The sequence below is a fragment of the Oryctolagus cuniculus genome, chromosome 5, assembly GCF_964237555.1.
Source record: "Oryctolagus cuniculus chromosome 5, mOryCun1.1, whole genome shotgun sequence".
Taxonomy (NCBI): domain Eukaryota; kingdom Metazoa; phylum Chordata; class Mammalia; order Lagomorpha; family Leporidae; genus Oryctolagus; species Oryctolagus cuniculus.
The window spans coordinates 51,140,660-51,154,080 of NC_091436.1; the positions used below are offsets into that span (position 1 = coordinate 51,140,660).

At 39.1% G+C, this 13,421-nt stretch overlaps 1 protein-coding gene across 3 annotated transcripts in view; it reads left to right on the forward strand.

Moving 5' to 3' along the window:
• Positions 1 to 13,421, forward strand: part of MAN1A1 (mannosidase alpha class 1A member 1) — a 218,455-nt gene that overhangs the window by 173,057 nt on the left and 31,977 nt on the right. For all 3 annotated transcript variants that reach the window (XM_008263299.4, XM_008263300.4, NM_001195721.1), the window contains 2 exon segments: positions 7,411 to 7,534; positions 9,097 to 9,190. In XM_008263299.4, coding sequence (XP_008261521.1) covers positions 7,411 to 7,534; positions 9,097 to 9,190 — 218 coding nt within the window.

Genomic DNA, 13,421 nt, shown 5'->3' on the forward strand with positions numbered 1-13,421 from the left:
TTACTAAATAAAACATTTATGGGGCAACTACATGTCTTGACACTACTCTGGACATTATACAGGTGCCATAAAACTGGATCTCTGTCCCTGTTGATCTTAGAATCTATAAGGGCACTTCAAAAAGTTTGTGGAAAAAAGGATTCAAAAGATAAGTTTAATGCAAAGAAAATGAAATGCTTACAATTTTTTTTGATAATACACACTTTCTATGAGCATTTTTAAGATTTTCCTTTATATGTGCTTCAAAATTTTTTCTATCAAAATAAACATCTTTTAATCCCTTTGTCCATAAACTTCTTGAAGTATCCTCATAATAAAAATGAATAATACTGATCAATCCAGTTACAGAAAGAAATTATAGAACAGAATTTGGAGAATTGTTTTTAAGCCTGGAAACTATTGATTTCATGTAGCTTGATCCAAAGATGATCCACAGACCAGTAGAATGAAAGCAGACAAATAGATGGACAAAACAGCCAAAATATCACAGCGGTCTTGTCTTAAGTACTGTCATGGCATGAGAGGTGTTAAACACTTGCAGAATGGAACAGTTGCTGCAAAGTCAAAGGAAATTTCTAGCGGATATCTCAGAAACTGAGTTAGTGAATTACCATTTCCCAAGATAGAATATACTATTGCGTCTGTTCCATTCTGATGTTTACTATAGAAGTATCTGAATATAAATGATGGTATTTAGCTACCAACTCCTGATTTTAAAGGACTTCATGCAGAGACCTACTACACATGGATTTGAAGTATTCCAAGAGTTCCAGAGGTTATCACATGTGGTGGGATATCATAGGCCTACACTGTAAAAATAGCTCTGTTAATAGTGGACATTTATACCTCCAATATGCATTCCCAAATCCATCTCAATTATCATTGTAGAGAATTCAAATAACATCTTCCAACTGGAATCTATGTAAACATTTTTTTCTGAAAATAAGTCAGCTTCAGTATCTATCAGTAGCATATGCTTAAATAAATAATATGTCCATTCAGTCAGATATTGTACACTAAACTGCACTGATGGTTTATATTGATTGGAATGGAAAATGTCAGTGAAAAATGCACTATATATTTAAAGCAATGTGTAGAATATGATTCATTTTCTTAAAGAAGTACAATAAAGTAAATTCCTATATATATATATGTATAATGTATATATATTAAAAGACTCATTCTATATGCACCAAAATTTTTTATCAGTTCTGCTAGCCTTTTGGTGATGGTCCCCAAAACTAATGATAGGATAGTGACTAACAAGAAGATCTTACCCAGAGAACAGCTAGAAGAGAGAACTCTGCATCTTTAGAATTTGGGAGCTAGTTATTCGTGAGACTAGAGAGGTAATCTCACCATTTTCAATCTTTGTAATCCCCAGCTTCCCCCATAATCCAGGGTAAACAAGTTAAAATATAGTAGTATTGAGGGGCAGAATAAAATGATAAGTACTCAATTTCAACTGTATCTAACTACCCATGATAAGATTGAACAAGATATGACTAATTTTAAATACTGTTTTGGCCTTTGGTTAAAAAGATGAACTGTAGAATTCATTGCAGATTTAACCCACATGCTACTGTTCAGAAGCAGGAAAGTGTGCATTTGAATTAATTCAGTCAAAAGACTGCTCGTTATTAGCCATTTTTCCTTGATGAGATAGTCCTTCCCTATCAGATTTTCAATCAGCAACCTGATATAATAGAAGCTTGGCTAGTCTTAGAATGCCAGCCCCTGGGATTGTTAGTCCAGCTCTTAGTACAATCTTAAATGTAAACCTGAAAGACTGGCAGTGTGCAGCCCTTTTCAGGAAAGAGTCATTTGTAAGTGAGGCTGAAATTGCTTTATCTGAAAATCATTAAGCTTTGGGACTATAATTAAATGAACAACCATTCATGAAATTTCAAATTATTCTTTACTAATTTGTGCTAAAATCCGAAAGGAATATTTGGATGGTCTGCTCTGTTGAATTAAATATTTTATGTGTCTTTCCACTTGCAAGTGAGTAAGGCTACCTAATAACATATAGGCTGGCTTGGGGTGAGTTTCTTCCAAAAACTGGGAACTCCATAACCGCTATGAGTGAGCTATATTCTGGATGATGAACTTGAAGAGAGTTGGTTCAGTTACCACCCAATCAAAAGTTATTCAAGCAATAATCAAAAATTTTAGTGACCCATTTCCCATTTTGCATTGAAGAGCAAGCAGCAAGTAACAATAAATTAAAAGGCATAGCTAACCACGATGTTGTGCCTATTTAATGCTTTGTTTATATATTCATATGGAAATTGTTTTAGAACTGCTTCATCTCAGTAACTTCTTTGTTCCATTTGATCATACCAGGCGCTCAAATATATGCGTTAACGTCCCACATCATAGCTGGGACGTCATTTATACACACATTCCTTTAGTCACCTCAATTTAAGATTATTTTGAAGGGGTACACATCAGTGCAGACCAGCCTTAGAGCCAGAACTTGAATCATTACACGCTCTAGGAAAAGAATTAGCACCATGGGATTCAGACATGAGTAGAATAGCACCAGTGCCTCTAATGACTATACCCAGGAGAAAGAAGAAAAAGCATATAACACCCATTACTTGTCAGAGCTATGAGGTCAGTAAATAATTATACCTTCCAGCTTTTTATTACAGTAGGAAGATGAAATATATTACCACTGCTAATAAACTGCATTCAAATTATAATCTCTGAAGCAACAAAACAGCATTCTACAATTTCAAAAGAATCTTCATGATTCACTTCTTTTCAAGTTGTATTTCTAATTGCAGTCGCCAAAAACAGTTATTTTGGTTGTGATATGTTTTATTTTCAAATAATGAGTACCTTTGTAGAACACTGAAAAGTTAAATTAAAATATAGATTAAATAATGCTCTAGTTTCAAATGGAAGAACTTAGGCATTGGAGAAAAGAAATAAATTAAATTAGAGTAAAACAAAAGTTTGTAGTTCTCTTCTAGGATTCCCTGAAACAAACACATGGCAGTTCCCCAGATGGCGTTCATTCCCTTTCTGTGTATAAATTTCCATGTGGCAACTCGTCATTCTGTGGTCAGCATAATTAGATTGGAATATTCAAATATTGCTCCCTTTCCAGCGTATATTATGGAACTAATAGTTCCTGAACACAAGTTATTATTTTATTTTTAAGACATTTTATCTAAATTACTGTTCATACTTGTAAAATAGACCAGATAAACAACATCACAACTGTCTTTAAAATGCTGTGAAACCGAAGTTAATGACATTCTAAATCCCCGCCTCCTGGAGATGAGATGCATATTCGTCTGGAGTTCAGAAATGTCTGGTGTTTGATGATGTGGGATGCCCAGGACACGACGATCCCTAGACCAAGTGAGCCGAAGACTTTCTGAACTCATTTCATTTCCACACACCCCCTTTTAGCATCCAATGCCTGCTGTCTTTTAGAGATTAGAGTCTCACAAGTACATAGCTTCCTCAGTAGATTCAAAATTTAGAGACAAAATAGATCTTAGCAAGCTTGCTGTTCATCTTCCTCATTCTGTGAGTAGTCAAAAGGTGGTTTTAACTTTAAGACGGGAGACCACCATCTGCCCGAGGTACACATTTCAGCTGTGACATGGCATGGGCTCCTGTGCTGTCATCCAGGTGAATCTGCAGGTCTTTGTAGTTCAGACTAATAAAGGTCAAGTGACCTAACGTGATATCTAGATGCAGTTGTGCCCTCGCTGATTCCCTGAACCCCTTCCCTGACTTATATTTGAAAGCCAGCTACAACCTTTAATCTTCTAAGTAAGTAATTTTACTAAAATGCATCGATTCTGTAGGTTGAGTGAATGGTTAGCAAAGCCATCCTGTCATATAAACACACCATTTTTTCTAAACCCAGTTTGTGTTGTTAGCATGACATATTTTCGCTAGTGCTTTTAGTGCTCTTGCTCCCCTGTGATTAAACAGTGGTAGCAGAGTGTTGCTTTCCTTCAGATATGGCTGTGTTCAGAGGCGGTAGGAGGAGGAATACATAACCTTTTTTAAATTGTAATTTTCTACTAAGCTGATCTTCTGTATATTAAGATAATCGAAAATGAATCTTGATGTGAATGGAAGGGGAGAGGGAGTGGGAAAGGGGAGGGTTGTGGGTGGGAGGGACAGTATGGGGGGGAAGCCATTGTAACCCATGAGTCGTACTTTGGAAATTTATATTCATTAAATAAAAGATAAAAAAAAATTGTAATTTTCTAACCTACTCAAAATTTTTTCAGTATATCTCTGGTTTTCTCTTCATTCACATTAATGGCTGAGAACAAATATGTGGATACAAAAGTAATTCGAGTTTGAGTTCAGCGCTTACCTTGTGTGTCTGTGTGCACCACCACACACTGCAGTCGCTGCACGGAAAGTTCAGTCCCTGGAGAGCAAGGGGGGATGGGCGTCCTCAGCACCCTGCTCTCCTTTTCCAAGATGAAATCATTATCCCACTCGCGCCCTAATACTCCTTTATGTTGCAGCTTCATTTTTATTATTTCTCCAGGATACAGAAATCTTTAATTTTGTTTAATAGGGCTTTTGACTTTCATCAGTAATAGAATGGAGTAAAAAATTCATCTCTTGGGCCGCACCCCATCTCAAAAGTGCCTGAATTTGAGTCCCAGCTTCACTTCCAATTCCAGTTTCCCACTAATGAGCGTCCTGGAAGGCAGTGGGTGATGGCTTGAGTACTTGGGTCCCTGCCACGTACATGGAAGACCCCAGCTGAGTTCCTTGCCCCTGGCTTCAGCCTGATCCAGCCTAACTATGGCAGGCATTCAGGGAGTGAACCAGCAAAAGAAAGATATAGCGCTCTCTCGCTCTTTCCCTCTCTCTCTCTCCCTCACCCTCTCCCTCTCGCTCGTGCTCTCTCTTTCTTCTTTCCTTCTCCCTCTCCTTCTTCCTCTTCCTTTCAAATAAATTTTTGAAAACTAATAAAATCAGTATGTCATGACAACAAATTAATGAGAATTACTATGTGTACCAGCCATATGTTAATAAAATTAGAAATTAACATTCATCCTATTTGGTTTTTTTTTTTTTTTTTTTTTTTTGACAGGCAGAGTGGACAGTGAGAGAGAGAGACAGAGAGAAAGGTCTTCCTTTGCCGTTGGTTCACCCTCCAATGGCAGCCACGGCCAGCGCGCTGCAGCCGGCACACCGCGCTGATCCGAAGGCAGGAGCCAGGTGCTTCTGCTGGTCTCCCATGGGGTGCAGGGCCAAGCACTTGGGCCATCCTCCACTGCACTCCCGGGCCACAGCAGAGAGCTGGCCTGGAAGAGGGGCAACCGGGACAGAATCCCGTGCCCCGACCGGGACTAGAACCCGGTGTGCCAGTGCCACAAGGCGGAGGATTAGCCTGTTGAGCCACGGCGCCAGCCATCATTCATCCTATTTGTATTATTAAATATTCCTTTTGTCTAGGCTAGCCATGAAAATAAAACTCACCCAAATTTCCAGAACCTAAAAAATTTAGTACATTTTTGAAAATAAGGGAATGTGTGACTTTCAGATATCTGAGTCTTACTTCTATTTGTTCTTTATTAGGTATACTGCACATGTGAGTTTTAGAACAAATTCTAGACCTTGCTATTAAAGGGCACAGGGAGCAAGAATGAGTCTAGCCCAGGATTTCAGGCACCAGCTTCTCATTTGGCCCTCATTGCTTTCCTTTTCTTCAGCATTCCTCAGCAGAAGCATTGAGGTGACTGGAAAAATGGTTTAATCCAGAGTTGTGACTGGTAGAAGGCAAATTTGGTGGGTTAGGAAAGGCAGGGGAGAGCAAGAGCAGTTGACATAGGGCCTACCTTGGGAAAGGAGAGCGGTGAGAATCCCTCAAGCCTCTGAGACCTGGACTCAGCTTATCCCTACAGCCTTCTCCCAAGTCACCTGCCCTTCCTTCCACCTACCAGGATCCAGAGCTGCCCCTGGCTGCTGCCTAGCCCACCTGCTTGTGTATTTTCTCCATGCCCATGGGTTGCGCCCCACCTCCCTTTTCTTACCAATTCTTATTTGTCCTTCAAGAGTCAACTCAAGGGGATAGGCGCCCTCCTTCTCTTAAGATTCCCACGTCCCACATTGGAGTACCTGGGTTCAATTCCCTGCTCTGTCTTTCAATTCTAGACCCTCAAATAATTGGGTCCCTGCCAAGAGAACTCAGAGTGAGTTCCCAGCTCCTGCTTCAGCCTGGCTCAGCTCCAGTCATTGCAAGCATTTAGGGAATGAACCAGCCTATGGGGGCTGTGTGTGTGTGTGTGTGTGTGTGTGTATGTGTTGCTGCCACTCAAATGTGTTTTCTCAGGAGACTCCTCCTCCTCAGAGAAGCTTTCTGTGAGTGCCACGTTAAGACTGCGTTCTCTGTTCACACTTTTACCTTAGCATTTACCATGAGCGATTGGAAGTATTCACGTTTATACCTTTCGAGCCATTAACAGTGTGAGGTCTTTGAGAACAGAAAAGAGTGATTTATTATCACAACCATGCCTGTAACCCAACACCATGCTTAGTTTGTAGCAAATACTAGACATGTGGCAAATAATGTGCATAAGAACTAAAATCACAATGTGGATTTTTATTGATCAGGAAAATATTTGACTATATTCTTGATTTGAATTTTAAAGGCATCTTCAGAAGTAAACTGTACCCAAGAGTATAACCATCTGTAAGAGTCACTTTATATGTGTGTGTACCCTTGCTTATAACTAACTCTTTTAAAAAGCATTTCTGCAAGGTGAAACATGAAGCAATAATTTTTGAGCCTCGTACCTTTGTCCTCTTTCAGATTTGTATAATGTGATTTTGTTGAGATTCTTGAGCAAGGAATAATTTAGGGCCTAAGAAAATACATAGAGTAGTGTGAAGAAAAACAAACAGATGGTCCAGTAAATGGAAGAAGCATTTGGAGAGGGGTGGAATGAGTAAATAACAAATGAAGCTTTGGTGTTTAATTTCTGTCCAAATAAAATTTTCTATAGAATGTGAATTTCTAAAATTCCATGGAATCTCAGGCTGAAATTCATTAAAATGTTGGACTGATGCAAAGTGGGAGTGTTTTGGTCGGTTTTATTTTATATGCCACTAGAAATCTTTGTAGATCTCTGTATACCACCTGTGCCTTCCAAAAATATCTGTCTGTTCATCAATAGCGAGCTCACAGAAACTTCTTTCTGACTTTAAGTCAACACTAATTTTCAATTTGGAGGTAGGAGTCAAAGCCAAAAATCAATAGCCAAAACAGTTAGTGCTCAGTTTTACAGTACCCACGTAGATTATTTGCAGAGATACCATTGTTAAAAAGCTGTCTCCTTCACTTGTACTATTTTGAACTGTGGACAATTCAATGAGCCTGCTCCATAACTCTCCAATGACTCTCTTCTTTAGTGGCATTGGAAGGAACTGGCCCTGGGCCTCAGGAGGCAGCAGTATTCTGGCAGAGTTTGGAACCTTGCATTTGGAGTTCATGCACTTGAGCCACTTATCCGGAAATCCCATATTTGCTGAAAAGGTGAGAGTCTGCAATACACTTTGCATTGCAAAACAACACGGTGAGAAAAAATATCCTCTCCTGGGAGATTTAGTAAAATGTGATGTTATTGACAACCAAGGTTACTAGAGCTCTTCATGAAGTTTTGTACCATGCAGCATTTCATTTAATCTGACGAAAAACCTGCATTCTTTCCATAGCACCCTCTAACCCCAGGTGAGAGAGCCTGGCTTCCTTGTTTGGTTTTCTCTCTCTGCCTTCTTTTTTTTTTTTTTTTTTTTTTTTTTTTTGACAGGCAGAGTGGACAGTGAGAGAGAGAGACAGAGAGAAAGGTCTTCCTTTTGCCGTTGGTTCACCCTCCAATGGCTGGCGCGCTGCAGCCGGCGCACCATGCTGATCCGATGGCAGGAGCCAGGTGCTTCTCCTGGTCTCCCATGGGGTGCAGGGCCCAAGCACTTGGGCCATCCTCCACTGCACTTCTCTGGCCACGGCAGAGAGCTGGCCTGGAAGAGGGGCAACCGGGACAGAATCCGGCACCCCAACCGGGACTAGAACCCGGTGTGCCGGCGCCACAAGGCAGTGGATTAGCCTATTGAGCCACGGCACCGGCTTCTCTGCCTTCTTAAAATCCTTTACCTACTTGAATTTTTTCCCTTACCTAAAAATACATAGAATTGCATAGACTATCAGAAACAAGTATGTGAAACACCTAAATTCAAAGTGTTTTGTAGTATGTGATATGGCAAGTGAATTCATTTCCAACTTTCAGGAAGTAAACCCATACATATTTGGATAAAATCACCCTACTACTGTTCCCTTAGATCTCACTCCACTTTTCAGGTCCCTGTATAGCAAAATTCCTCGAAGGAGTTGTCTCCATCTGCTTTTCTTAAACTCCGTCCAGTCGAGCTTTTCTCCCACAACAGTTGTCACAGTGACCGCCACGTTCCCCAGGCCAGTTTTCCATTCCTCCTCCTCGAATTGCTTGTCCTTTCTGCATTGGACAAAGTGGGAGAGTTCCTCCTCCATCTCTGCACTTGGCTGCAGGCATATAAAGCTCTCAGCTTTGCCTGTATCCTCCCTGGTTGCTCCTTCTTGGTATCCTTTGTTGGATTCCTCCTCAAACAGTTCAACCTTTAAATATTGGTAACTGGGTCCGCCTTCATGGGAATTTGTAGAACTCACCGTTCAGTCCATGGCACCCCTTTTATTTTTTCACAGCATTTGCTGTTCTTGACATCATATGTTTTACTGTCTGTATCTTATCAGTGGAATGCAGAACTCCCAAGAGGACTGCGACTTTGTTTACCCACTGCCTAATATGGGGCTTAAATTGTGGTAGATTATTAGTAATCAGTGTGTAATCGGATAATTAGTATTCAGATAATCAGTGTGACTGTATTCACGTTTTGCCATTATTTTTGTAAAGATAATAATATGCTTATACCAACTATATTTATTCTAACTCTGCATCATTTAAATCAACAGATTTTTTTTCTAACATGGAAAGACATAGTCAAGAAAGAAAGAATGATGTGAACACTTTTGTTGATTTTTATGGGAATATTTAATTTCTGTTGTAGGTGATGAATATTCGAAAGGTACTGAATAAACTGGAAAAACCAGAAGGCCTTTATCCCAACTATCTGAATCCCAGTAGCGGACAGTGGGGTCAACGTAAGTAAAAACATTAGTATTCCTTTAGGTCTTTTCGGTGCCCAGCATTGTGCTAGCAGGAAAGTGAAGGATCACAAAGTAAGCATAAATCCTGGGGAGCAATGTTTAGAAAAGGAGAAAAGGTACGTGGTTCCTTTAATAAACAGACTTCTGTCGTAAGGCAGATTGCGTTAACAGGAAACTGGATTGTTTACTTGTCATATCACTGTGCATATGGTGACATCAAAGCCCATTAAAAGCTTTTCATCAGAAAGGAAAGATCTGGTGAGAGTGGTGTATGAATGTTAGCCTGTGATAAGCTGGTCATGTGGACCTCTCTGTGCTAACAACAACTAGAGGGGGTTTGCACAGAGTAGCTGAATCATTCTACTTTGTGGCATTTTTTTTCTTGTTCAGCATGGCTCTTCAGTGGGAAAGACATGTGAATCTTTAGGATTTGGAAAATTGGAAGAACAATCAAGGCTTTTTCTCTTCTCAATGTTAAGCCACAAAATAAAGGTTTCTTGTCAGAGAGTTACCTTTAGGCCAGGAGCAAGTATTATACAAGGATTTTTGATAGAAGAAGCCCTCACTTCAGATTCTTAAGACAGTTTTGACCAGGGGTATGAGACTCAGAGTAATTGAAAGAAATTTTCCCAAGCTAATTTGAGAATACAGTGGTTGATTAAATAGCAACAGAAAGCAAGTAAAGGATGTTAAATGAGATGCCTAGCTGTGGCAAGGTTGTTAGCACTGCCTTAAAATTGTACTCTAATTTACGTTGTTTCTTTATACTTAAATATCACATTCTTGGATGATTGTGCCTCATGGTTACTTTACAAATATTTTCCTAGAGAATAATTTAGTCAGAAAAAAGTGCTGGCCGGCGCCGCGGCTCAACAGGCTAATCCTCCGCCTTGTGGCGCCGGCACACCGGGTTCTAGTCCTGGTCGGGGCGCCGGATTCTGTCCCGGTTGTCCCTCTTCCAGGCCAGCTCTCTGCTGTGGCCCGGGAGTGCAGTGGAGGATGGCCCAGGTCCTTGGGCCCTGCACCGGCATGGGAGACCAGGAGAAGCACCTGGCTCCTGCCATCGGATCAGCGCAGTGCGCCGGCCACAGCGCGCTGGCTGTGGCGGCCATTGGAGGGTGAACCAACGGCAAAGGAAGACCTTTCTCTCTGTCTCTCTCTCTCACTGTCCACCCTGCCTGTCAAAAAAATAAATAAATAAATAAAAAAGTGCTAAAACCCACATTTGTATGTTGGTAATAACTATGACAGCTTTACCTACTGAAGCCTTAGGCCCATGATCGAGGCTAACCACCGACCTCGGTGTGGTCTATAGACCACTGGAAGACCATGAGAACTTCTAGGGGTTCCACAAGGTCAAATTTATTTAGTTTTTTTAAAGATTTATTTATTTACTTGAAAGGCAAAGTTACAGTGAGAGATGGGGAAATAGGGAGAGATCTACCATCCTCTGGTTCATTCCCCAAATGGCCACAACAACTGAAGCTGGGCGGGTCCAAAGCCAGGAGCCAGGAGCTTCTTCCAGACCTCCCACATTGGGTGCAGCATCTTCCACTGCTTTCCCAGGCACATAGGCAGGGAGCTGGATTGGAAGTAGAGTAACTGGGACTCAAACTAGCACCTATATGGGATGCCAGTAAGGTCAAATTATTTTTATGATAATAATAGCAAATGATGCTTTTTCACCATGTTGACATGTGCACTTACATTGCAGAAGTAATATGGGGAGAACTGCTGAAGTCCCAGTGAGAACCAAAACAGACACCAAATAGTACTGATGCTCATTGTGGTGTTCTCTGTACTTAAAAGAAGATAGTGGTTTCATTTCTGAATGTTCTTAATGAAGCGGTAAAATTATTGATTCTAGTGCATGTCAGCTCTTGAATGTATGTCTTTGTAATGCTTTACACAGTGAACTGGAAAGTACATAGAAAGCACTTTAGCTGCATAATGAGAAACACTGGTTGCATGGAGGAAAAGCTCTCATGATTGAGTTGCGAGCTGAATTAGCCACTTATTATTTCATGGATCAACATTTTCACTGAAAAGAACAACAAAAAACAAACTGGATGTGCAGACTTGAGTAATTGGTAGACATGTTATCGAAAATAAGCTTGTCACTTCAAGGAAACGTATCAGTATTTGTGCCAATACTATAAAGTTCAAGCCTATAAATAAAAAGTAGAATTTGGGAAAACATGTGTGTGTCACATGAGCTTGACACAAACACTTTTCTAATGAGATTACTGGTAATATTAGTAAGTGTGCTTTTGGATATTGTGTAATTCAATGTGTCAACATTAAGAAGAACTGGGTGTCTCAGTGAATGAATATTTTCCAAATGACCAATGCATGCTGTTACAAAAGTATGCATGAGAAAAAGATCCATTCAAAGTACAAGATAGACGAGTAGATTTTAATCTAACAAAATACAAAAGTCCTTTAATGTAATTTCTAATTCCACATTGTAAGCAACCTTAAGAAGACAGCACATGTAAATTTTGTTGTAGTGTTGAATAAAAATATCCATAAAAACCTGAAAAGACTATCAAGACATTCAGCTTTTTTCCAATTGTAAAACTGTATGAGACTAACTTTTGTCTTATATGTCAGCCAAAACATGTCAGCAGTAGATTGAAATTAGAACAGATATGAGAATCCAGATGTCTTTTACTAGGGCAAACATTAAAGGGATTTGCAAAAATGTAAAACAGTCAGGGCAAGTATCCAGTGCAGCAGTTAGGATGCCACGTTGGCTGCTTGCATCCCGTGCGAGTGTGCCTAGGTTCAAGTACTGCCTCCACTTCCAATTCAGATTCCTGTTAATGGGTAACCTGGGAAGCAGCAAATGATGACTCAAGCACTTAGGTTCTTGTAGCCTGGCCCAGCGCCAGATGGTGTGGTCATCTGGGGAGTGAACCAGCTAAATAGAAGATATCTCTCTCTGTGTGTGTCTCTTTCTCTCTGTGTCTCTTTATTGTCTCTGACTTTCAAATAAAGGGGAATAAATAAAGTTTTAAGTGTAAAACAGAACACTGATGGATTCTTATCATTTGGTTTTATAAAATATAGAATTTTATGAAAGTAACTATGATAATATAATGGGAATATAATTGTTAGTGAATTAACAAACATATCTTTTAATTCTTTTTTTATATTTTATGACTTTATTTTTCAGTAATACCTAGAAGTTCATTGCTTTACATTTATTTGATACATTTCATTCATTATGGTATACCTTCCTGCCCTTTCTGTATCACTACAAACTTTCCAAGTACAGAAAGCAATTCCTCCCCCTTCAAAGTTAAAATTTATACAGATATGTTACACCATTCATGCCTCTATATATTACCTTTTCTTTCTTTCTTTCTTTCTTTCTTTCTTTCTTTCTTTCTTTCTTTCTTTCTTTCTTTCTTTCTCTCTTTCTTTCTTCCTTTCTTCCTTTCTTGCTTTTTTCAACTTTTGTTTAATAAACATAAATTTCCAAAGTACAACTTTGAAAATAAAAATAAATAAAAATTAAAAATAAATTAAAAAAAAGTACAACTTTGGGGAAAAGCTGCTATAATCCGAAAGTTGTATTTTGGAAGTAATTCTATTTTTAATTTAGTTTTCTAAATGGTAAATATTGTTAGACATTACAGACATTCTTTGAGGTACTTATTTGTTTCTAAGAGCATAAAAGTACTGAGACCATAAAACTTTATTGAAATTTTATTTCAGAGTAGTTTTGAACTTACAAAACAAAAATTGCAAGGTATTAATACAGAGTTCCCAAATACCCTTTACCTCACCTCCCCTTTTCACATCTCATATTAATGTCTTTGTCACAATTAATGGAACATACCCAGCTTCCCATATTTTTTAATACAAAAAACCTTTTATCTCTTCCATCCCTCCCAGCATCTAGTAATCAACATTCTGTATTTTTTTTTTTTAATTTTAGCTTCTACATATAAGGGAGAACATGTGGTATTTTTCTTTCAGTGTCTGGCTTATTTCTTTCAGCATGATGTCCTCCAGTTTTATCCATTTTGCTGTAAATGACAGGTGGTCATTCTTTGTTACAGCTGAAAAATATTCCATTGTGTATATATGTATATTCCACATTTTCTTTATCCATCCATATGATGATGGACACCTTGTTTGATTCTCTGTTTTACGTGCTGTGAATAGTGCTGCTATAAACATGGTGGGGCAGGTATCTGGTGCAATGAGTTTCATG